The sequence below is a fragment of the Plectropomus leopardus genome, chromosome 18, assembly GCF_026936395.1.
Source record: "Plectropomus leopardus strain MGB_pleo_1.0 chromosome 18, ASM2693639v1, whole genome shotgun sequence".
NCBI lineage: Eukaryota > Metazoa > Chordata > Actinopteri > Perciformes > Serranidae > Plectropomus > Plectropomus leopardus.
In genome coordinates this window covers 20,964,896-20,989,495 of record NC_142193.1, presented here as the reverse complement: position 1 = coordinate 20,989,495, position 24,600 = coordinate 20,964,896, and the positions used below count along the sequence as shown (strand labels likewise).

General features: G+C 40.2%; 1 protein-coding gene across 2 annotated transcripts; it reads right to left on the bottom strand.

Annotated features, from left to right (window-relative positions):
* Positions 1-1,360: 1,360 nt before the first annotated feature.
* Positions 1,361-22,598, bottom strand: srebf1 (sterol regulatory element binding transcription factor 1). Of its 2 annotated transcripts, none has more exons than XM_042504376.2 (19): positions 22,255-22,598; positions 17,553-18,125; positions 14,790-14,965; positions 14,535-14,675; positions 14,191-14,409; positions 13,324-13,438; positions 12,917-13,074; positions 12,540-12,759; positions 12,254-12,438; positions 11,831-12,092; positions 11,376-11,542; positions 10,169-10,337; positions 9,956-10,064; positions 9,628-9,737; positions 7,593-7,725; positions 7,294-7,459; positions 6,336-6,551; positions 5,032-5,143; positions 1,361-3,156 (listed from the first exon to the last, which is right to left on the bottom strand). In XM_042504376.2, the coding sequence occupies exons 1-19, from the start codon at positions 22,358-22,360 to the stop codon at positions 2,936-2,938; spliced, it is 3,558 nt and encodes a 1,185-aa protein (XP_042360310.2). In that variant the 5' UTR covers positions 22,361-22,598; the 3' UTR covers positions 1,361-2,935. The 2 variants fall into 2 exon arrangements, with proteins under 2 accessions (XP_042360310.2, XP_042360311.2); XM_042504377.2 differs by having other exon boundaries at positions 12,540-12,756.
* Positions 22,599-24,600: the final 2,002 nt, after the last annotated feature.

Sequence of the window (24,600 nt, the reverse complement as noted above, 5' to 3'; positions counted from 1 at the left end):
TAAGTATGAAAAGCAAAGGGCATAAATCAGTGAAGTCATGTCAAGTCATGTCTGTCATGTTTTATGCATAAAGATAAATGTGCCAGCTTGCAAGACTGGTCACACCAGCATGTCAGACCATCAAAGACCAGCAAGAACTGGGTCAGGACCAGCTAAAACCAGCTAAAACTAGCTATAACTAGCTAACTTTTAGCTCTTTTTTTACCAGCAGGGATTAACTGTTGGCCTTTGTTTACATAAACTTTGAGAACATAATTAAGTTTGGAAAACACAGATTTATTTATTCATTTGTAAAAACTTTTTGCAAGAATTTTAATACATTTTACATGTAAGCAGGTGACCTACTTTAGGGATACTTAATATTTTCGTGCAGTGGTATTAACCCTCATTTAAAGTCCAGCGTGTAGGGTTTAGGAGGTATTTTGGTAGAAATGGGATATAACAAAATAAGTATGCTTTCATTAGTGTATAATTACCTGAAAATAAGAAGTGTTTTTCTTACCTTGAAGCCACGTTCACCGCCATGTTTCAAGTTTTTTCGCGTCGGCCACCGTAGTTAGGAGAAAATTTGCAACGAACCGAACAGCGTCGAGAAATCACGAAAATCACCGATTTTTAACGTAAAACAGCTTTGTTTAGTGTTTTTACCCGTTTTGATCACCTTATCTGTTTGTTTTGGTGAGAAAGAAACCTCTGAATGAATTACAGCCAGAAGTTTCAGCTGGTCGCAATCTGCAATCCTCCCTGCAAACTGCCCCTAAGGGACTGTTCTGTATTTATCACAGGATATGGGTGGCAGTGGTGTGACTTCGTTTTTTTGTTTGTTTTTGTTTTAATCCTCCCCGAGGTTACAATTATTTTTTTCCTTGAGCTTCCTTAAGTGATGAGGGTAAATACATAAACCTTCATCCACAATAAATTAGTTGTTAGATTTTTAAAAACTACCCTTTGATGTGTGAAAGGTAAAAGTTAAAGACACATTTCTGGAGTTCAAAAAAGCCTTGTTTGTCACTCTTGTCGAGCACATTGGTTAGTGCAAATTATTTTTTTTTTGTTGCAGAATATCAAATGAGAACTAGAATAATGTGATTTTGTTGAAATATAATTATGTTAAGCTTAGTTTTTCTGTGTTTGTCTCACATTATGTGTCCAAGGACTGTAAGAAATTTGAAAAATCCAAGAATCATTTTTGTGGTTATATTTTCTTGTTATGGTGTAATTTTGGCGATTTTAAAAAACATAATTTTATTCTCCTTAGCCAAAATAAAAAACATAAGTCCCTCTTCAGTGCTTGAAAAAACTATGTCCCCCCCCAAATCTAAAACAGTTCAGCTCTAAAACGGAGAGACACAGGAGACACTTTAGTCTTCTTTACAAAATGCTTTAATATTTACATCATAAAAGGATGAAACCAAAGAACAAAGAGGAGATGAAAAGATGTCAGTTAAAGAACACATGAATAAAACCTTTAGACACGGCTATGTCTCATTCATCTCAATCCAACATCTTTCAGTCTTTCACATTAGAGACACGCTATAAAAAACATAATGGTCCTGGGACAAAACACATGCCAAAGTCTTTTTTTTCCTAATTTTTTGTTTTTTTTACAGTCCTCTAAAAATCAAGAAACGGTGGTTCTCTAGGAGCATGAAACTATAATGACTTAATGAGCACATATTGCTCTTTATGTTGGAGCTACAAAAGAAAACCCAAAAGATTCACCACAGGCCCTCTTTGGGAAATGTTATTTTTGTCTGCATTATGTAACTTGTTGCAAAAGTGCCAAAGGTTCATGTTATAGTTCCAACTGTCTGTTGGTGATGCCAGAATTGGACGCTGCCAATTTTTTTTTTTCATATCATAGTTGCACACTTGAGCAACAGTGCAAAAGGTCAATTGAGTCAGACGACGTGACACAAAAACTTGATACATCTCCATTGTGATGGCCATCGCCATGGCAACACAGTACAGTAACTACATTATTTAGGCCTGCTCGAAAGCTACCAAATAAAAATAAAAAAAACTTTTAGGGGAAGAAAATAAGCATTTATCACTCTGCTTATGCAAAATACTGCTTAATCAAAGTTCAGATTATAAATACATTTAAAAATATGTACACAGCAAAACAAAAAAAAAATGACTTATGAAAGTAATTTCATAAAGCCATATTTATTACTTATCTCATTGAAATAAGCCTCGCGGGGCTAGTGCAGATAAAGACAGAGCTTATAGAGCAGGTCACCTCTCCTCAGATTATTAAAAAATATGATTCAACTTTAACACTATTTGAACAACCTGCGGAGTGGCTTCCCACTGGATGAGCCCACGGTCGGACCAATATCAGTTTGGTCCTTTTTTCCTCCCACAAACAAGAAACATTTCACTGTGCAACCAATCAGGTCAGCTCGTCACTCCAACCCACTGAACACTCCTGCCTGGAGAGGGTGCACCTACGTCGAAAAGATCGGGGGTGTGGAGCTATACCAAATAAGTGCAGGGCAAATATCTCTGTCATGCTTCACTCACACACACACACACACATCATTCACACTGAACCGTCCACTAAGAGGACATGATGGCTCCTCTCTGTGGTCAAACTGCGGCACTGCAATCTCACGAGGGGATTCAATTTCGGTAACTGAGAAAAATGCTTCCTATATTGTGGCAGCAATCCATAGCACCAAGAGAGTGAACTCTACAAGTGCTCGTTGATGTGGGGTTGTGGGGTGGGGGGGTGGGAGGGACAGTCCACAAAGACAATCAGTCTGATATGAATCTGTATAATTTCACAAATCTGTTCAGTAGCTGCACGCCAAAATGCCAGAGGCTGTGTGGTTGTTGTGTCTGCAAGGATTTTGTTTTCCATCTGTTTTTGTATTTCAGAAATGTTTCTATATACAGTGTCCATGCATGTCCCTCAGCCCCTCCCTTCTCTCTAGCTGTTGGTGACGGTGGTGCCGCTGCCCAGCTTGATGATCATTTGCTGGCAGTCGTGGAGGGTCCTCTTGTCTCCCAGCTTCTCCAGAGTGCGGGCCGCGTCCGCCAGCATGCCCACCCTTTGGCCTGGAGCCGACAGAAAGGAGGGAGGAAGGTAGCGGCACGCCAGCATCACAGCCTCTGCCTGCTCCCGCTGGCCCGGTCGTGTCTCGCACTCCTCTGCACACAAAAACACACAAAAGATGTCGTTACCGCTGTGTTTTGGGGTGAGCTTTTCGATGTCAGCAGCCACCGATGGCAAATCAGACTGCAGTGGCTTCCTGTTTAATTACTGATGGGATTTAGTGTCGTTAACAATTGGGCAAAACAGATGAGAAGCTGATTACAGCGACTGATTACAGCCATTCAGTGTTTTTCAGCTCGACACAACTCTTCCTTAACGAGTTGCAAGAAAACACAATGCTTAGAGAAAAGCAGCATCCAAAGTTGAACTTAATGAGTAGCTTTACATTTACATTAATGCAACTTAAAGTGATGGTTCAGATTTTATGAAGTAGAGTTGTGTGAGTTACTGTCCATAGTATTACATACAGCAGACACCGAATGGAGAAGCAAGCTGGAGTCATATGGAAGCAAAGTAAACTAATATTGTAAACACGGGAACAACACATAATCTACCCGCTAAAAAAGGTCCCACCTGAAAAATTCAATATCAGTTTAAGTGTGGACTATATTTAGAATATTTTCACTGCTTTAACTGGCTGTCAGATAGCGATTTCCAACAGGAAAATTAATCCATTATATCGCTCTCTTCTAAGCCAGACTCCATTGAAGAAAAACATGATTTAACATCGCTGAACATGGGAGCTGCTGGTCTACCGCTGCCTCGATCAGTTATTTTGTTTGTCTTAATGTGTGACTTTGGCATCTCTTAGGGTTAAATCAAATTCACCACAGTAAAACAATAACACAAACAAAACAAACTGATTGAAGTAGCAGCAGACCAGAAGCTCCTGTATTCAGTGAGCTTAAATCGCTGTTTTTGTCAATAGAGTCTGGTGGCTTTGATGAGATCACAGATGGGGAACTGAAGCCATTAAAAGCGTCCCCACTGGAGCGGGCTGTTTGATAAAAAGGTAAAAAGTAGTCAAAATACTTTCAATATAGCTTACACTTGAAATGTTATTGATTTTTTTTTTGATGGTTAAAATATGTTTTGTTGCTGAACCCATCCACAGTACACCACCGTGTCAGACTCCTGCCTGCTTCTCCAAACTGGTGTGCCTACTGACATCTACTGTGTGAAAGAATAATAACAATAACTTTACTGATACAGCACATTTAAAACAGAGTTTACACAGTGCTTTGAAACAAACAAAGCAAAGCAGAAGCGTGAAGGGTTTCTTGCAGTGGCAACATGACAGTAAGAGCCAAACGATAATGTTGAACTAAAGCAAGCAAAAAATTTAAAGAGGAATTAAACAAGAGACAATTACAAAACAAAAATAACTACAACCCATACCAAGTAAATTCAAAGAATACTAGCAATAAACACAGAAAAAATAGTACTTATAATAGAATTAAACACGACTGAAACAGAGTAGAAGAATAAATGAAAAGGTATTTTAAAAGACAAACTAAAATAGAATTATTAAAATAGACAAATTGAATAGATGGCATCACGTAAAAACAAGTAGTCTTTGGATGAGTGCCTCATACAACCAACTCCACTCGAAAACATCCAAACTAGCCCTTTTACAGATTTAAGTAATAAAAACAATGTACAACCATGAATATTATATCAGAGCCTCTCATATTTCCTACAATACCTCCGTATACTCGGTGCAAAAAAACAAAAAACAAAAACAGAATGACGAAACCGGAAAGCCAAACTTATCACAAGGTTTACTAGACAATGCAGAAACAGCAAATTGCTAGAAAACATCCCATCTAAAGACACTGAGGTTTTCACCATAGCAAAGAAACACAAAAATCTAAATATCAAAAGCGAGAAGCTCAGAAAACAATTCTGCCTGCAGACAGAGTGGATGGGAAATTTTTTGTAAAAAGCAACAAAGGCACGTCCTCACACACCTGTCTTGGCCCCGGGCGTTGCCCTGCGTCGCAGCGAGCGATCCAGGAGCTGATGTGTGCGGGTGGGACTGGCCCCAGCCATCAGTCTGGCGGTAGCTTCATGAAGGAACAACTGGAAAGAGACGAAGAGAAGAGTAATGAGGAGGAGGAGGAGGAGGAGGAGGAGGAGGAGGAGGGATGATGACTCATAGAGGAGCTTCAGCTCTACCTCAGAGAGACTTTGAAGCCTCGTGAACAACTCTGCTAAACACTCGCTCCGGGGGTGTGCGTGTATGTGTGTGTTGCAACACCTCCCAGCTAATTTCCACAGAGAATTGTACTGTGGACTGCCTGCAAATATGTGCACAGGAATATTTGGATGTGTATGTGCGTCTCTTAATGTGTTGCTTTTCTTGGCTGATTGTTTGCCTTTCCAGGTGTGTGCAGCACGTAAGAGTCTGTCTTGATGCCTGGGCGTTGATCAGCTTATGAAGATTTTTAGGGCCATTCGGATGACTCATGGTTTTCAGTGCCTGACAACGCAAAAAGGTGCACCAGCACAGGAGCTACACATGTGCGTTCATCTCGTTTGAATAATTCTCAGTGTCTGTCAATCATGTTGTGTCTGCTTGTAAGTTAGACTGAAGTAAAAGTAGAAAACAGTCTAGATGAAATGAAAGTTTAACTGCATCTCATCAAGACAATGCTTCCCCGAACAAGGTTCCCACAGCCTAAGACCAGTTCAATTTAAGACTTTTTAAAGACCTTTTAATGCCACTTTTAATTATATTTAAGACCAATTTTACCATACTAAAAAAAACAAAAAAAACCAAACACGAACCCACATCAATTACTAAGGGTTAGAAAAGACTCTGTCCAAATGTTTATTGTAGCATAAAACGCAAATTTTTGGTCAAGTTAAAAAGTTGGATGATCTACCTAAAATGCTGAAAAAAGCATTCATTCGGCTTGCCTCGAGAAAAAAAAGTTTTAATTTGTCTTTTGATTGGATGTGATAAATGTGTATTCTGTTTAATAGTCTATTTTAAAGTTGTTTATCGCAAATTATTTCAATATTTTACAATGCAACATCAGAAAAAATTGGAATAAAATCCTATTTTTTAGCATTTTTAAGACTTTTGACAAAATGATTTCATGCATATTTAATTACAATTAAAGCTGTTTTTCACATTTATTAATTCAATGCATTCTAAGATTTTTTAAGGATCCACAGGAACCCTGCCTAAACTGGTCACTCGCTGTAAGTCTAAGTATTTGCATGAGCTAAATGGCTAAAATGTAGAGACTGATAATGTTAAACGTACCCTCCGCATTGCAGGCCTGAAGCTGTGTGCGAGTTTGCGTAGTGAGCTGAGATCTTGCTGAAAGCCTTGGAGCTCTGGTGGGGATGCCTGGTGGACCCCGGTGGGGCCGCTGGTACCTGTCGACCCTGAACCTGCAGGACCTGCCCCCTGCTGCTGCAGACGCCACACATTGGTCCTCATCACCAGTAAGAGATCGCATAAGAGCAACTGGACAACCTAGAGAGAGAAATGGACGATATTTCACTTTGCAAAAAACAAACCACTAAAAGCATTGCAACATGAACCACAATATTTTTATGAAAGCTGCAGTGAAATCAGGCATTTCAGGATGCAACAATCCGAAAACAAATCCATGAAATCCTGGAGGGACTGGCTAATGTTCCCAATAAAACTTTGTGTCGTTATTTGTTTTCATAAAAACAAATACTGGATGCTTAGAATGAGATATTTCCCAGCTCTCACTACAACAGAGCGCTACTTTATTGCCCCCCTCACTATGTGTGCGTGTTCTGCTGTTAGTGGTCGGCTCTGTGTTGCACTGCAGGTACATTGCACTCCGCTGAGACACACATGCAATGCAACTACAATGCACCACAGCTCTGGCCATAGACATGCACACACTGTGAGCTACCTATCCACCAGCATCACCATCTGCTGAACGCCAGAGGGTAGGACAGCGCCGTATCACAGGGAGGAGACGCTGCAGGGGGATTCGCAGTGTGTGGTAAAGTGTGCGGCTTTGTAGTGTGAAACGTGTGTGTGTGTGTGTATGCGTGCGCTGAAGTGATTATGTGTGGGCAATTTTCTGTGTTTACAATTTTATACACGCACATGTGTGGGCACATCTGTCACTGTGTGCATTCGTGTGTATGTATAATGCGGATGTTGCTGCCCTTACAAAACTTGACTTTAATGCGCACAAATCTGCAACTGCTTGTGTGTGAGTGTGTGTGTGTACCTTGTCTAAACTGGAGCTGTGGCAGTGTGGTCCTAGGTTGAGGCTGTCTCGAAGCAGGGCGCTGGCCTTGTCGCTGTAGCTCAGACTCAGCTGGCAGTTTTCTGGCTTGGACAGCAGAGCCCTCACCGCTCTGAATGTGTTCAGACATGCCTTGGGCAGAAGACTCCTGACAGAGCAAAGGGGGAAATGAGACAGAGGACACAGGTTAAAGAAGTGAAAATGTGTGTCTGCAGAGAAAAGTTATGCAACACTCTCTTAGGCTGGCTGCAGAAGTTCAAATGTGTGTACGTCCAACTTACTCTGCGTTCTGAAGACTGCGGGGCAGGTGCTCAACAGTCGGATACAGTCTCTCCGCCGCGGCGTCGTCTCCTTGGAGCCAGTTGATGATCACGACGGTAACTGAGGACCACCACTTGGAGTGAGGGTCACAGCCTGGATGTTGGAACAAAAAGAGTCAAAGGTTGAGGCACCCGCAGACCAACAAACAAACATGCAAATATTTGAATCCCCCACTGCCGACTTTCACATTTAACATGCATGAGAGTGCACGCACACACACAAACACACACACACACACACACACACACACACACACACACACAGACAGCTGCTGTCTGTAATTTGACCTCTGAATCAATCTGTTTCTGCCCTCTGGCACAGTCACAACATGCTGAGAGAAAGCAGCCATTTTGACGACTCCCTCATGAGGGAAAACTACTCCATTTAACATTGGGCAGCACACACACATACACACACGCACGCACACACAGACACGCACAGACTTCTAACACTGAGCAACCTGAGGCTCTGCCAAGTAAAGTCTCCTATTAAAATCCCGGAACAGCCTCCCCTCCCTCCCTCCTCTCAAGGTGATCACCGATTTGACAGCGCTGAAGATAGATGAAGCAATCTGGAGGATGCCTCCCTTTCACCTAACCCCCTTTCGCTCAGATCTGTGATCAACGAGGACAAAGGGAAGTGGTGGGAGGGTGGAAGTCAACCCAGAGGAAATCACACTACTCAATCTCAATAGTGTAAAAATGAACTTTATCTCACCGCTTCTTATTTTGCAAGCACATTAAGGAAATCGAACCTTCGGGGCAGGTGACTGAAAGATGCGGCGAAAGCAAATGCAATTCTCTCACAGAAGATAAGTAGTAATCAAGTAAGGAGCCCAAATCTGCACTTGAATGTGCTGATGTACTCAAACAGCTGAAGTGGTCTCCGTCAGTGAGTGTTTGGTTGCTGAGGTTTTACAAGCTGTCTTTGGGCTGAGAGTCAAATGCGGCTGTCATTATTACTAATAATGTTGGGGGGTTTTTTTTGTAAATTTTCAAAATGTGCCTTACGTTTTCAGGAACTTTCAAGATAAAATGTCTGTACAGTGGAGTCCTGCAAGGGTCCAGTTACACAAACCCACTCACACCTGCTTAACATAGTACCTAAAACAACCCGTTACCTGTAATTATCTTCTAGTAAAATCTTGTGCTGCCCCAACTAGTTATTATAACCTTGTTTCCACTGAGCAGTCCGGATCAGATCAGTCAAGAACGAATCATCACTGTTGCTCAAAAAGTACTTAAAATACACAAACCCGCTATTTTTAAACATCCCATAAATGCGACAAAGACTGTAAATACTCCAGCCTCTTCCTTCATCTGAGTACATCGGTGCTCAACTCCGTTCTGTGGACAATAAGCGAGGTGCAAATATTCCTCTGCATCACCTGCGAAGAGTGAATACAGCAAGAGCTGGATGGAGCAGTGACGCAGCTATTATGCGTTTAATAACACGCCTACGTTAAAGAGTACTGTCTGCGGTGGAAAAAGTAAACAGATCTAGGGTTTAGGTACATGGCTACAGGGGACGCATACAGGTTCTAAGGGTACCATGGCGAAAGCGTTTTGGTGGAAATGCAACTCTGGTCCTACGACCCTCTTTATTCTTCATTATGATATTTCATGTTATGTAATGTCCCATTCAGATGTGCAAAGCACTCGCACAGTTAGCTCTCACTTGTTGTGATGTTTCGTCGGAAGTTCTTTGAAAGGATTTTGCTAGTCTGCTGCGTTATAAAGTTGTCGGATCAGGCAGGAGCTGCAGAGCGCCCACACAGCCAGCTCGGCCACCCATGATTATCTTGGCTCTTACTTGCAGCCCACTCATATTTAGTTATATTTCACTTGTGCCTGTGATTTCTAGAAACTGATTTTTTAACCTGTTACATAACTTTTTTGCAGGTTACTCGCCCTTTGTAAAGCAGGACTCTGCTTTACAGTGGTTGATTTCTATGTTCTCAGAAAAATGTATGTGTTGTGGACACCAATGACTTACCGGTCACAGTGGCCATGTTGGAGCCGATGGCAAAGGACTGTGATGTGGCACCAGCCGCATCTGAAGCACTGATCAACAGCTGGAGATACTCCAGGGCATCAGCATACTCTCTGAGCAGAGACACACACTAAATGGTTATTTTGCCTTCGTATAAACATGCAATGACAATTTCAAATATATCATTTCAGGTTTATTTTTTTATGGCCCATTATGTTGACATTATTGCTTGTCGTCAAATAGTAAATGACATTTTAATAAAGAGTATTGTAAATGGTATACATATTTCAGTATTAATAAATGTTATTGGAAGTGTGCTTAGTTTTCTCACCCCTCGCCCTGGCTGGATCTTTTCTCTTCGTGAGGCTGGGCCACACAGTACAGAGCTTTCTCCAGGAGATGTTCCCTGAATGCCTGAGTCACCTGGGCCAGAGGATCCACTGCAGCGAGTACAAACACACCATTACCATGAGAATCACAACTGCCTGAGTGTGCATGCACAAAACAGGAGTTTAGGCTTATGTGTGCTTTTGTCTGCACTGACCAGTATTGCCAGCCTGACTGTAGATGCTTTCTTTCGGAGTGCTGCGAATAGCCCAATCCCCATCCACAAAGAAGCGGTGACCTAGCGGGTGACACAGCCACTGCATAGCTGGAGGCACACTGCCACTGGACGACAGGCACGCCTGGCGGGCGCTGCTCAGGAACACACGCTATCAGAATAGAAAAACAAAGTTCAGTTCTTCACTCGAATGTGGATAGAATTACTCAGCTTATAGTTTGATACTGAGTTTTGGCAACACTGAATCAAAACTGCTTGCTGTTTAAGTACATACCATTTGCACTCAATCATTAATATAATGTGCACGTTAGGTGTGTAACGGTACAAAGAGGTCACAGTTTGGTGTGAGTTCAGAACAGTGGGAAATACAACAATAGCATGAGGATACGTTTGTTTTCATTTAATTTTAAACAGACAGTAGTGCAAATCTTAAAGGCAAAGAAAACCCTTCTGCTGGCGACTGAGAGCATTTTGCCCCCTGGCAAATTTGGCAAATTATTCTTTTTTTTTTTTTCAAGGAAATTTTCCAACACTTCAGTATTACACCGTACGAACACTGAGCAAACACTTTCCCAAAAGGCAACAGGTCACAACATAAAAGATAATTGAAAAGCATAATAGAAAATAAATCTTGTGCACAAGGTGGCGTGTTAGAATTAGTTTAACTTCCGCTATATTTTAACCTTGAAAGCACCCAAACATTTATCATCCTGGTCGATGCCACTGAATGACTCCTTTGTCCATGTTGGATGCGTTTCCATTTACACACCCTTTAAGGGTGGAGCAACACCGAAACGCTGTCCTCGCCTTATGCACAACTCTCTCTCTGTTGCTGTTGTAGCAAAACACGAATCCACAGGCAGTTCTACCAGCTATGGCGCTCCAGTTGAGCTCGCCATAGTGACACTGACACCAATCAGCCTGTTGTGCTAAGCTCAGAACCTATTGCTCGTGTTATACATCTTAAAAAGTTTCCAAGCAGAACTTGTGAACTTTGGTTTCTCATTGCACTGAACAATGACCCCCGCATTGTGACAGTTTGGCAAGAGTGCATGAACAATTTAAAACCTCATGCAACCACTTCATTCTTACAGCAACCATGCAAAAACAATTACATAAAATATTAAATTTTACATAATATAAATGACTGAGCCAGACAACTGTGCATCTGCAATCTAAGGAGACTTACAGAGGTAAAATGCAGGATCCTTGGCAAGCTGGCTTTGACCCGAAGAGCCGCTGAGACGTAGACCTCAGCCAGACTGGCTACAGGCAGACAGGAGCCAGCACACTCTGCCAGGTTCACCGCACTTAGAGCCATGTGCACCGCTGACAGGTGGCTACCATTCAGCTTACCTGTATGCACACATAAAAAGAAAATAATACCACATGTACATACAGTTTATATTCATATATACTGTTTTGCTGAGAATAACAGTGATGCAGTAATTAAAAAAGTTTTGCAACTTCAGCCAATAAACGTTTAACTGGCACTGAATTAACATAAGCGGACTCTTCCAGCGTAAAAAAGAGGGGCTTGCTCTTTAATCACTTGAGATGCTGTCACTTCAATGAGCCACTCTACAGTGTTCAGTCTCCCACACTGATTTAATTTAAAAACAGGGGTTTTTCCCACCGACCGACCTGTCATGTGAAGCTGGTGCAGGCGGTGGTAAACCAGGGCAGCGTCGCGGCTGCTTTTGCAGGCGTCCTCCTTTAGGGGGCGGTCAGAACGCAGCCCTCCGGCCCTGGCAGCTAGCCAGCGGCCAACCCAGAGGCGCTGGAGGCAGAATCTGAGCAGGGACCAGAGTGCAGCACAGGCCAGGTCCAACTGAGAGATGGGTAAGGGACGACCAAGAGCTTTGAGACAGGTCCACAGGTTCTGACTGGCCTGGGCAAAATCTCCCTGAGAAAAGAGATCAGTGATGATTAGGAAGTACAGATGAAAGTTAACTCCTGAGGAAGAATAAAAGGACATAGATCTTTTTTTTTTTGGATTGTGATATTGCTTTCAAAAATGATCAGATGTCTCAAGTAAAAAAAAAAACCCAAAAAAACCAAACATACTCTAGCTAGGTCCAGGTCAGCCTGCTTGCGGTGCCTCCAGAACAGGACAGAGGATCCAGAGTGTGGTCTGGTTACAGGCTCTCCATACACCAACAGTTGGATCAGAACCCCTGACACCAGAATACCGTTCAGCAGCCACACCAGTATAGTCGGCAGCATCCAGTCCATCCAGCCCCACGAGTCCGCTGCAGACAACACATTTTATTTAACATCTTGGATCCATAATTTTGAAATCAAAGTCTTATATTATTTCAGAACATCAGCTTTTTTTGTGGCCTCATTTTACCTGTGATGTCCACACCCAGGACGCTCCTTCCTGCGTGATGGGTGGCAGTGGCTGCTGCGCTTCCAGCTGAGCTGCTGCCAGATGAGCAGAGCAGGGCAGCCAGAGGGTTGAGGGAGAGAAAGAGGAAGGTGAAGGCGCACAACGCCATGCGGGAACGATCCAACATGCCGCCAGCGCCGCCTCCTGCTGCGCATCCGTCTAACATGCCCGAGCTCGGCTGCTGAGTAAAAGACAGACCAGAGAAGTACATTTATGTAACAAAAGCGTAGACCTAGACAGTAACATCATATTTTATTCTGCTGATGAAGTACAGGAAAGTAGTGATCGATTGAACCCGCTGACTGTCAAAACTGTATGCATCATGCGAGGCTGCATACCTTGGTGTCCTCCCCCATCGGACTGTCGGGCTCTGAGTCACTGCCACAGTGTGAGAAGGAGGTGGGGGAGCCCACGTCAGAGGCTGGCGGGGTGGGCAGCTCGTTCTTCACATCAGCTGGTCCGTCCACCTCCATGGCAACCAGGTCCTTGAGAGACTCTAGAGAAAAGGAAATACAAGGAGAGCAGTTAGAGGTTCAATCAGTGGAGCAAAAGTAGGGCATCTTCAACCTTCAATTCCACTTACTAAGACGCTACATTTTCACTTCTGTCATTTCAGGTTAACAGTAGCTATCAATAGACCTCATCTCAAAAGGTTAACTGAATGGCTTGCTTTCAAGAAATTGAAATAAATTGCAGAGAAGCTGTTACAGAATAAAGAAGACAGAGAGAGGTTTTAAGCACGTACTGTTTTTCTGGGCTGCCATCTTAAAAGCCATGTTCTCCTGCTTGAGTTTCTGGTTGGCTTGCTGCAGGTAACGGATGTAGTCGATGGCTTTCCTCAGCACAGCAGATTTGTTGAGCTATAAGAGAAAAGAAGCAAAAACTACAGTAACTGCCTTGTGTTTCTGTGCCTCCCTGAACTAGTTAACATGTATGTCCAGACTCATATCTAGCATCACAGTAGACAGTGCTTTAAATATGGGTGTTGCTGCAAAGAACCCGGCAGCAATATACAATCAGCACAGTTTGAAGATGGGCACCCATGATTAGCATTACCAATTCAGTGTTTTTCGACCAAATGTCTCCCCTTCTCTTACTGAGTTATGGCACTGTATAAAGGCCAGAAAAGTGTTTTTGCACATTACGATGTCACAGTGAAGTTGTCCTTTGACCTTTTGGATATAAAATGTCATCACTTCATTTTATCCTATTTGACATTAGGGCGAAATTATAGCATTGTAAGGCTATGAGTTATGGCCAAAAACACGTTTTGTTTTACCAGTTTGTTTGTTGCCAAATTTGAGGAAATTCTCTCCAGGCCTTTCTACGATGTCTCACGTTTTGAAAATGAGACAGATGCAAGGTCATAGCAACCTTGACATTTGACAGCAAAATCTGAAGTCCAAGTTGACGTTTATGCCAAATTTAAGGAAACTGAGGCATTATTGGAATGTCACATTCATGAGAATGAATAGCAAACAGACGGACAACCTGAAAACATAATGGCCCCAGAAACTGCGATCTCTGACATGGAGGCATTAAAATATAATCGCTTCCTCTTCTAAATGTTGCCAGATTTTTCTTTGACATTAAGATAGATAGTCTTTCCTACCTTGGCTTCAGTTCCAGCCACCAGATCTTTGAGCTCGATGATTTTGTCATTAATAGAGGAGCGGTAACGCTTCTCGATGGCGTTGTGGGCTGTGCGCTTCTCTCCCTTGTGTGGCTGGCCTGCCGGCTTACCGCTGATGGCGATGCGGTTGATGGGCAGCTTCTCAGCGTCCACCATGACGGGCACCGTGGTCAGGATGGTGCCACTGCCCATGAAGGCCTGAACAGGTAAATAAGGTGACAGAGGAGAGGGGACGGAAAAAAAGGAAGACAGTTACCTAAAGAATGCACAGTAAAATCATATTTGATCTTTTCTCAGCATTGAGTGTCATGTGACGTGCATACCTGCAGTGAAGTGCTCTGTACCGGCGTGGTGGTGGCCAGAGATGTGGGAGAGGCCATAGTAGTAGTGACAATGCAGGGGTCATGCTTCAGAGTGGTCAGCAGCAGAGACTCAGCCTTGATGAACTGAGGCTGCAGCAGCACCTGAGAAGACACACACAGACACGGTCAAGAGTTACAGCCTGCTTTTTGGTTCCATAATACACAAACACTGCAAGTCCATTCATGCTCATTCAGGTGCCAGCCTTACACACTTACAGGTACTTGCTGGACGTGGGGTGCAATGGTTTGAATCGGCGGACTCGCCGACGTGGCCAGGAGAGGAGAAGTGGTGGTGAGCCCTTGGAGTTGAGCCTGAATGGTCACTGGCTGAACACTTGTGGGTGAGGATGACAAGATGGTGGTGGGTTGGCTCACACTGCTGGGACTGACAGCTGGAAATAAAAATGCAAAAGAGTCTGTCAGCTTCAATTCAAGCATTTTTAATAGTATGAAATCTCCACAACACTGATTCAGCTCCTCTTCTAATTTTTAGCAACTGCAAAATAAAATTTTGTGCATGAGGTAACAACTTAACCGCTTTCACATCATTACCAGGGCAACAAAATACATCCCTTTATTCTCTACACATTGTTAATTATTTAAACACTTCAGAAATTTGATTGACATTAGATTCCAGCACTGAAACATAAAACCCCAACTGCAATTTTGTTCTTGCAAACGGTAACAGAAGAAATTACAGGCCGACCAAAACACTGCATCAGAATATGGTGTCAGCCAATATCAGTTTTGGAAAGTGACATCAAATAGCTCCTTTATTCTTTTTACTGCTACGATGTGGCACTTTGCAAATAATTTTGTAATCTTTTCATTTTAAAGGAGCAGAGTATAGGATTTTAGATTTTCAATGTTCACTGTTAAAGAGGTTTTAACTGGGAGCCAAATTATGCTCAGAGGTCTCTTTTTCTCCAAAACAAACAGACCCCCTGATTTAAAACGCTGAATAAAGCAGTTTTATGTTAAAAATCAGTGGGTTTTTTCCGCTCATCACGGACACAAAAATGCAAAAACGGGAATGGCCAAATCTGGAGCCAGTGTTTGTTTTGTCCGTTCTGGTCTTCTGACATGGCAGTGCGACATAGCAGACACTGTGAACGAGGCCCCTCTCCCTTTGCAGATATAAACGGCTCATTCTGAGGTAACAAAAACAGAATGATTCTTATTTTCAGGTGATTAAACAGTAAAGAAAATATACCATATTACATTTCTACTGATATATCCACCTAAATCCTACACACTGGAACTTTAAAAGTGACAAAAGTTTTATAATAACTTCACCAGCATTTATACTAAGACAAAAAACATACTACTATGGGCCTATGAAATTTAAAAAATATGAGATATTTGTATTGGTTTAAACAAATTATTGGTTATTTCAACTCTAAGACACTTGCCACTGTGCAAGCTATTACTTGTGGGTTTGTAGGCCAATAGGTGAAATGTAACATCACTAGACATGAATCATAGTAACATTCAGTGTGTCACCTTATGTTTCTTATCAGCGCAAAGACATTGAGATCACCTGTCAGTACCAGGGTCAGGAAGTTTTAAAGGAGCAATAAAGATTTACTGCAATCAAGACAATTCAGAAGCAATGTTTAACTTACTACTTTCCTCGCACTACACAAAAACCTCTGCAATAATCAAAGTGTTGATGTTTTCAGTGGACACAGCTGCCTGCAGATATGTCGTATGTGCATATACAATGATTGGTGCTCAGCAGACAAAGCATTTTTATTAAGCTCACAGACTATTACGCTGCTGAGCAAAGTCTATTAGATTAGGACTCAGATACCAGATCAGCTAAGGATGAATAACTTACTGTCCTAGCTTGGTCAGTGCAATGCATGTTAAGAGTGACCTTGCTGTGAACTTGGGTTTCATTTGTGAGAGATTTCCAAACTGGGCAGTTTTGGTGCACAATGTTAAAATTTTAGTTTAATTTCAGTTATATGTGTGTACAAAAGGAAGCAATAAAAATGTAAAGCTGTCAAGACAGGAGAATAGTAAATATATCTGGCGGATTCATTTTTATAAATGTCAATATTGCACAGTATATATTTGCAAGTTTCAAAGTTTCTCCCTACTTTTAGAGTTTTTTTTTTTACTGTAAACATAAGTGATCGTAAAGTTGGAATATATTGCTTTGGACTCATGTTGGTTTGTGTCCTGTGCCACTCTGAATATCCCAGCAGTCACCTTGTATCTCAAGAGTCAATAAAACAGTCACTAATGCAGGAAAATATCCAATAAATGTATTATTAAGAACAAATGTTACAGCATAATCACTGGAGAATTAAAACTGACAGTTGTACAACTATCAAAAGCAAACATCATAACTCCTACTGGCAAAAAAATTGAGCACTATGTCTTTTTAAAAGCCATTTTAAGGTCTCGTAGGTATCTTGTGCTATCAACTCAAAAGGTCACCCCTATAGCAGGGGTGTCCAAACTTTATTAAGGGGGGCTAAATTAGAGAACAAGAAAATACCTGAGGGCCAACTGCTTCTCGCATCATATGGATTGTTTTTTTTAAAATCACATGCAAAAAACACAAACGCAACTGTTTCATCTTTAAATACAAAAGTATTCAACTTTCCACTGCTTTTTAAACCATCAGCTCTTGTTCTTGACTTTGTGTTTCTTTGCTGTGGCCTTATCTGCTACCTCGCATGAATTACTGGCGTTGTATAATTTTTTTGTTTGTTTGTTTATGGTCTGCCTGCGTAGTTCTTTTGAGGGTGCATGACTATAAACTGTAACATTGTCCTGTCATTATGATGTGACGGAAAAAACTGCTAAGTAATCTTGCCTGAGTAACCAGTATTGTGTAAATTATAAATAATATTTTTGAGCTTCAAATCAGTCTGAGGGCCACAATTGGCCCCCAGGCTGGACCTTGAACATGACTCCCTTATAAACACTAAAATAAACCCTTGTGACAGTTAAAAGAGTGCTCACTTGTGTAGCTGTTCTGACTGCTGTAGTTGGTCCGGGCCTGTTGAGCCTGAGCCTGAATTTGTGTCTGCGGCTGCGGCTGAGGCGGAGTCTGGGGTGCAGGCGAGGTGAAGAGAGCCTGGGGCGTGGAGCTGAAAGCTGGATTCGGTGCTGGTGAGCCTTGGGGTGAAGCTGTCTGGACCGAGGAAGACGGGCTGAGAATGGGTTGGGGCTGCTCCACCTGGGGCTGTCTGAGGCTCTGCGCTTGCGGCGGGGAGGCTGGCGGCTGCCTCTGTGTGGGCACCTGGGCGAGGGGCGACTGCTGGAAGGTGGGAGGTTGGAAGGCCTTGTCTGGGGTGGAGGAACTACGGGTGATGGGAGGGCCCAGGAGTGCATCCAGGTGAGGGCTGCTGCTTAGGATGGAAGAGGAGGCTGGAGGTGGAGGTGGAGGTGTCGTAGTGGTGGTCGGAGGGGCAGAAGAGGTGATGGACTGGGTCAGACCAGGGAGCTCTTGGCTGGGAGGAGGCCCTGTGTATGGAGGGTTATCAAACAGTCCTCCAAACTCCATGTCCTGGTTGCTGATGAGCTGTAGCATGTCTGAAGAGGAAGAGAGATCACAGAAATCATCACTGCTACTGACCTAGCAGAAAAAAATACAAGATAACTCTGGAAATATGCAGTTCTGACTTGGACTAGTTTCAAATGACTAACACCTGAGTATTTGTTGAGAAACATGGTTTTGGTTTGGGTTTTTGAGTACTAGGGTCAGACTTACCAGAGGCCCCAGGTTACGATTTTATCACGATACTTAAGTCACAATACATTATTATTACGATTTTAAACGTTTTGTAACATGCTGAGTATTTTAAAAACATACGTGTGATTTATTACTTTTGTTAAGTGCAAATTTGTCCAAAAGGGAAACTTTGTCAACAACATACATATGTTGAATCTAATAAGACAAAGTACTAAGTCTTTTGAACTCATTTCACTCATTTTTATTGCAGTAACATGCATCTACTGAACTGAAAACACAACTGATTTTATTAGGCTAGTAAGCTACAAAAAATTTAAGTTGTTTTTGCAATATGGTATATATATATATATATATATATATATATATATATATATATATACACACACACACACACACACATATATATATATATATATATATATATATATATATATATATATATATGGTTGATCGGGAAATTTTTCAGAAAAAAATGCTTTTAGCCTAATTTCTCGTTTAGTAAACACTGAATGAAATAAGCTGAGGTTTGTAATACATAGTTTAACACATATATATATATATATCTCAATACTTGACGTTTGTGTATCACTATTACCACACAAAATACTGCAATACTATGCTGTAATTTTGATTCAGTTTTATCGCCCACTCCTATTGAGCACTGAACAAAACCTCTCAATGGCAAACTGGATCTCCTGCATTTCCATACTGCTCGTAAACCATGCATCAACCCACATGTGGAGTGTTTATGATATAACAGATAAAAGACAGCATTAAAATGTCAGCTACAGAGTAATAATGCTACAAAATATACCTGCTGTATAGAAATAACTTCTTGCGAGAAGGAAGTAGAAATAAAACATCTAACAAAGCTGTCACTGCTGTCTGGGATGAACCAGCCCATGTCAGAATGTACCACTCAAATAAAAATTAAGTATCAAACATTAAAATTTAAATCACGAAAAATACAAAGTCATATTATTCTTTATTTTGCATTTTCCCCAAACCACTAAATAGTTTGAGTGAAATAACTGTTCAGGCAGCTTTAAAGTGCTGAAATAAAGACACTTCTTGCTTGTCATACTCAATAATTATGACATAAATTAGTGCACAAGTAGATGCAAATGTTTTTTTTTAATTTAATTTTAGATTTCTTTTTAATTGATTAATTTATTTTATTAAGATTAGTTATAACTATTTGTTTTTATATTTTCATAATTTGTTTGCCTAAGTTTCTCCTTTTACCGAGAAAGTTTTGTTATGAGGGATGGGAGGATGGGGTTTTGTGAATGTTTGTTCTGTTTATTAAAAATAAACAAAAAGCCAATAAACATAATTTGGAGGGAAAAAAGGCGATATGAATTAGAGCCAGAATTCAGTGATAAACAATATTACATCTGAATGGATAAACTAATTAAACCTATTCACAGTGCATGCAGACATAAACAGTACAAGCTAGTGTTGTCAAGATCATGGAATTTCTGACTTGGATACAAGACCTTGAAAAATATCAATACTCGATATCATTTTTTAAAACTATGGGGAGGGTTTCAAATTAAGAGCATGCAAGTTAAAATATTGATGTGAGATAAATATAACAAACATGACAAGAAAAAGGTTTCTTTTCATGGTTAGTAGCAAAAAACAGTAGGATGACTGTAGTCAACATTAAAAATACGAGAGAGTGAGAGAGCGAAGCTTGTGCCGGTGTATCACTACTGCTGAAAATTAGCATTGAAACCAACTTGAAAATTCAACATCCATATGGTTCTATAAATCCATATTTTTGACAGAACTAGTAAAAACAAAGAAAATCCTTGCACGCAACACAAACACGCCAAACACCAGGTACACATACTTTACTTTCTACATCTGATGTTCGTCAACCTGTCTTAGGTCAGACTATTTATAGTAGGCTGTTCCTGCAGCTGTGGAGCAAAGAACTACAAAGGACAAGCAGGAGACTGTCCTAATCTGGTGTACAAAAACATATGAAAGAGTCAGGAAACTAACTTGATTATGGTCTTGCAAGTCTGATGGGTCTCTATTAGCATGACATACACATACCAGACCCAAAATATTTTTTTTCCATACAAACCAACTGTGGTTTAATGAATAAAGTTAATATGAGAAATACCTCTACAGGTGGTCTGTCTGCTATGTAGTTAAATTCACTATGTTTTGTTGTTGTTTTCTATTTTGTTTTGTGACCAGTCTGTTTTTTCTACTTTCCTTCCATTTCCATTTCTATATTTGTACTTTGAGATTACATCTTATATCCTTGTCTTATCTGATAAACTGAAAAAAAATCTCCATAAATAATAAAAATACTTATATATGAGAAATAATCATGTTCAAGGTGCATTCAGGGCAGCGTTATTCCCCACCCTAGATTTATGCCAAATTGACAAAACATTTTATAGTTTCTAATTTGGACCTGATGATGAAGCTCAACGGGAATACACTGCAAAATAAACCTAAAATCGGAGTTTATGTTGTGTCTGCAGTGAAACGCAGCACCCTGGATTTGTAGTCCAGTGTTTTGTATGAGGTGATCGCTCTTGGCCAATCAGAGCGCGTCTCAGAGACTTGCTATGCCGATCAGCCAAGACAGGGAAGAGAGGGAGCGCTGTCTGTGGCTCAACACGAGGTTACCAGCGAGCAGCATCACCGAGGGTTACTGCCGGTCAAACTGCGGAAGCTGACGAGCACCTATACAGGATATGCCTTACCAACTACAATTTAGGCAATCAGACTTTGCACGAATATTATCATCAGAAAACATATAAGCTATTCTCTGCACCACTGATATGTCTTATTAGATCATGTTTTCTTTCTTTTCACTATTGTTGTGCACTCATATTTGCACAAATTCGCGTGCAGTTTTATTTTAATCATGTAGATTTTACTGATAAAGATTTTGATGTAATGGTGCTTTTTATTTATCAGTATTTGAAACTGGTTTTATCTAAACAGTTTTGGTGGTAGGGGAGAATCAATGTAGTGTTTGTTACACGTGATAAATAAATTCTCATTAAAGCCTTGAATACTTTACATCCTTATATTACTTTAAACGAGTGATGCTGCACTTAAAATTTTAATACTTGAAGTTCAGTGTTGATGTTACTCCTATACTTTTATTTATAGTCGTTATTTTTTTAGATCTTGTTTTAGCAGCATCTCGTCTTTTTTATGTATGCAGATACATAGGAAGAAAAAAATGACAAACTGAATCTTGAATGTGACCATAATATACATAAACATTTGTATTGATACGCCAATATTTAGTTAACGTTAGATATGCACAGGGTTTTGTTTTGTTTATAACGCTGCAACAAACGTAAATAACCAAGGGTTTACGACAAACACGAGAACAAGGTGTCAATAGAGTACGTCATTTTTAAAATAATTATTTTTTTGACAAAAATGTATACATAAAATGTGAGTAGTCGGTCAACTGAGGCGCCGTGAACTCAATCGGGAGGAATGAACGACAGTAACCCCTGTCTGTGGAGGCGGGGCGCACTCACGACCATTAGCAACTGCACGTTAGCTTCACCTATTAGCACAACTAAACTGCGCTAATAATCGGTCAATAATCGATCCTGTTAAACTAAAGAGAGTCCTGAGAGTACAAGAAACACCACAATAAACAAGGACGCCTATTATCTATCTTTTATCACCTCTACTAACTGCCAACATCCCCAAAAACGTTTTATCAGTTAGCTAAACGGTTAACATTAGCTAGTCTAGCTAATGATGGCTGATGAAAGCTACGCTGTGAGCTGAAGCATTGTAATTTTTTAGTGCTTTACGTTTGTTTAAATTGGGGCTTTTTTTCGACTACACATTAAATGTAAAACACAGGAGGCAAGTCAGACTAAACACACATGGCATGCAGGAGTTGGCGTTGTGAGCAGTGTTGTTGCTGTTTAGCAAATGGATTAGCTAACAGATATATTTTCTCACCATCAATGTCGCTTAAGAGGGCCGTGTCAATATCGCTGGGGTCATTCAGCGACAGCGTCGGATCCAGGTTATCCAACGAAGGATCGTCAAAAGACAGGCTGTTCATCTTAACTCGTGTGTCTGGCTTTCCAATGAAGATTTGAACTCACTCAAAAAAAAAGGAAACTTCTCACAAATGTTCCTACATTTGCCAAAGCATCGTATCCCCAGTGTACGTTAAAAAAAACGCGAAAACTGAGCTGCAACTTTTTATTGATGTGTCAATTAACTACTCATTCCTTCCCCCATGATCGTCCAGGGAAACTTGTCAAACCAAACCAAACACTGAAGCTCATTCAGTACTAACCTGCTAACGGCGGCGGCAGAAAGGACCCACCTAGCCGACGGTGATTGACAGGCTCAGCAGCCAATCACAGCCTTCGTGCTGGATTCCCACGTCCTCTCCTTCTCTGGTTGTTTTGGTTATTTGACTGAAGACGTGACAGCATGTGCAGCATATGCTATGATTTTATATCACGACAATCTACAATTAGACATGCTTTGATTTCTTGGAAAAAAAAATGTGGCGAGGCAGCGAGAAACTCAGACATGATCCAAAGATGAGCAAAAAGAGAAAATGACCTGAAAACAAGAAGAAAATGTCCTTTAAAAAGTACTAAAAATTTTAAAAATGTATATATTATGCTTTATTTCTGTAACATGATTTAAAATCTAAAATCATTATTAGAAATATAGTTTTCTGTACATTCTCCCTATTTTTAGGATAACTTTTTCATAATCCTTCCATTTTAAAACATGTTTTTGGTCATTTTCTTGCCACCTTTTACCAATTTGTAGGATATTTCTCACCAACTTGGTTGTTGCCTTTCTCTCCATATTTTTGAAAGAAACAGCACAAGAAAACTGATGTCGATCCTGGTTCCAAAGGGTTAATGTATTCAACAAACAGGTGTTATGGCACCAGAATACCTTTATGGATCTGTTATAAATGTATTATGGAATCATTATCTACCAAATTGCACCCAGAATACTTTATTGATACCAAGGGGAAATTGTGATTGTTAGGGACTGTTCTTCATTAATCAGAGGAGGGGGGTGGCCTGGAAGTGACATTTTTTTATTTTATTATTTTGACTTTCCCCAAAGCAAAACAAATATTTTTAACTCGACCCTCCACGAGTGACTAGCATTAAAAACATGACCCTTCCGCCACCATGAACGAGTTATTATATTTTTAATAACTTACCATTTGATGTATAAAGTTAAAATTTGAAGATGAAATCCTGAAGTTGTAAAAAAGCTTGTTTTTCACTCTTGTTGTGCATGCTTGTTTGTCAGCAAATATGCTTAATTTTTGGCCAAATTTTAAATGAGATTTAGAATAGTGTTATTTTGGTGAAATATCATTATTGTAAGCTTTTATTTAGATTAGGGGTTTTTTTTTCAGATGGAAGCACTCATCGCACATGATTTGTCCCAAGACCATCTGACATTTGGAAATCCTACAATAATTTCTGTTTATTCAGTTTCTGGCAATGATAAAAGGTGTAATTTTACCAACTTTAATGTAAATATATTCAAAGACACATTTTCTTTAAAAATCAGTGGTAAAATAATTACAAAATACAGTCATTTGAAGTTGTATGCCCCTCCCCTAAGACAAAATAAAAAACATAAGTTCCTCCCCAGTTCTTAAAAATATGATTTGACATGTCTTCCCCATTTTGTAGAATTACAAGAAAGTAGAAATAAGAGTATAAAAATAAGAAGTATGATACATATAAAAATAAAATATGTGCATTATTCAACAATGTTTATCACTAGCAAGTCAAATATTAAGTACATAAAAAAGTAGAAATATATATTAAATATTAATATTATAAAAAAATGTACTAAGTATGTAAAGTGTGTTAAAAATATGTGCAATATGCTAAATTACAATCTACAAAACTAGTATGTTAAGTTTCAAAAATTTAAAAATATGCTATAATTTTCATCAAAATATGTAGAAATAAGAATAATATGTACAGCATGTGCACTATATGCTGAATACATTCAAGGGGTGTTGGTGAGAATAAATAAGTATACTGAATAATATTGCACAGTGAAATTATTGCACAGTTAAGGCAGTGTTGCAAGGATTAATTGTACCTTTAAGTCACTGTTGCACAGTTGAAATATAATAATAATGGAATTATAAATGCTAATTGATATATTAAATCGTATATATAATAAATTAACCCACCCTATTTATGTCAATATCAGTGATATATATCACCAAACAGTGTATTTTGGGGGGAGACAGCATGGATGTGTTTATTGTGGGCTTGCCTCTAACAGCCAATG

Bases quoted from the DNA above. Each gene is read 5' to 3' on its own strand.
- srebf1 (XM_042504376.2), bottom strand. From the start codon at position 22,360: ATGAACAGCCTGTCTTTTGACGATCCTTCGTTGGATAACCTGGATCCG. The intron at 14,966-17,552 runs GTGAGCACTCTT...TTTTATTTCCAG, and splicing joins CAGTCAGAACAGCTACACAA to CTGTCAGTCCCAGCAGTGTG. The intron at 14,410-14,534 runs GTATGCACGTCA...TTACCTGTTCAG, and splicing joins TACAGAGCACTTCACTGCAG to GCCTTCATGGGCAGTGGCAC.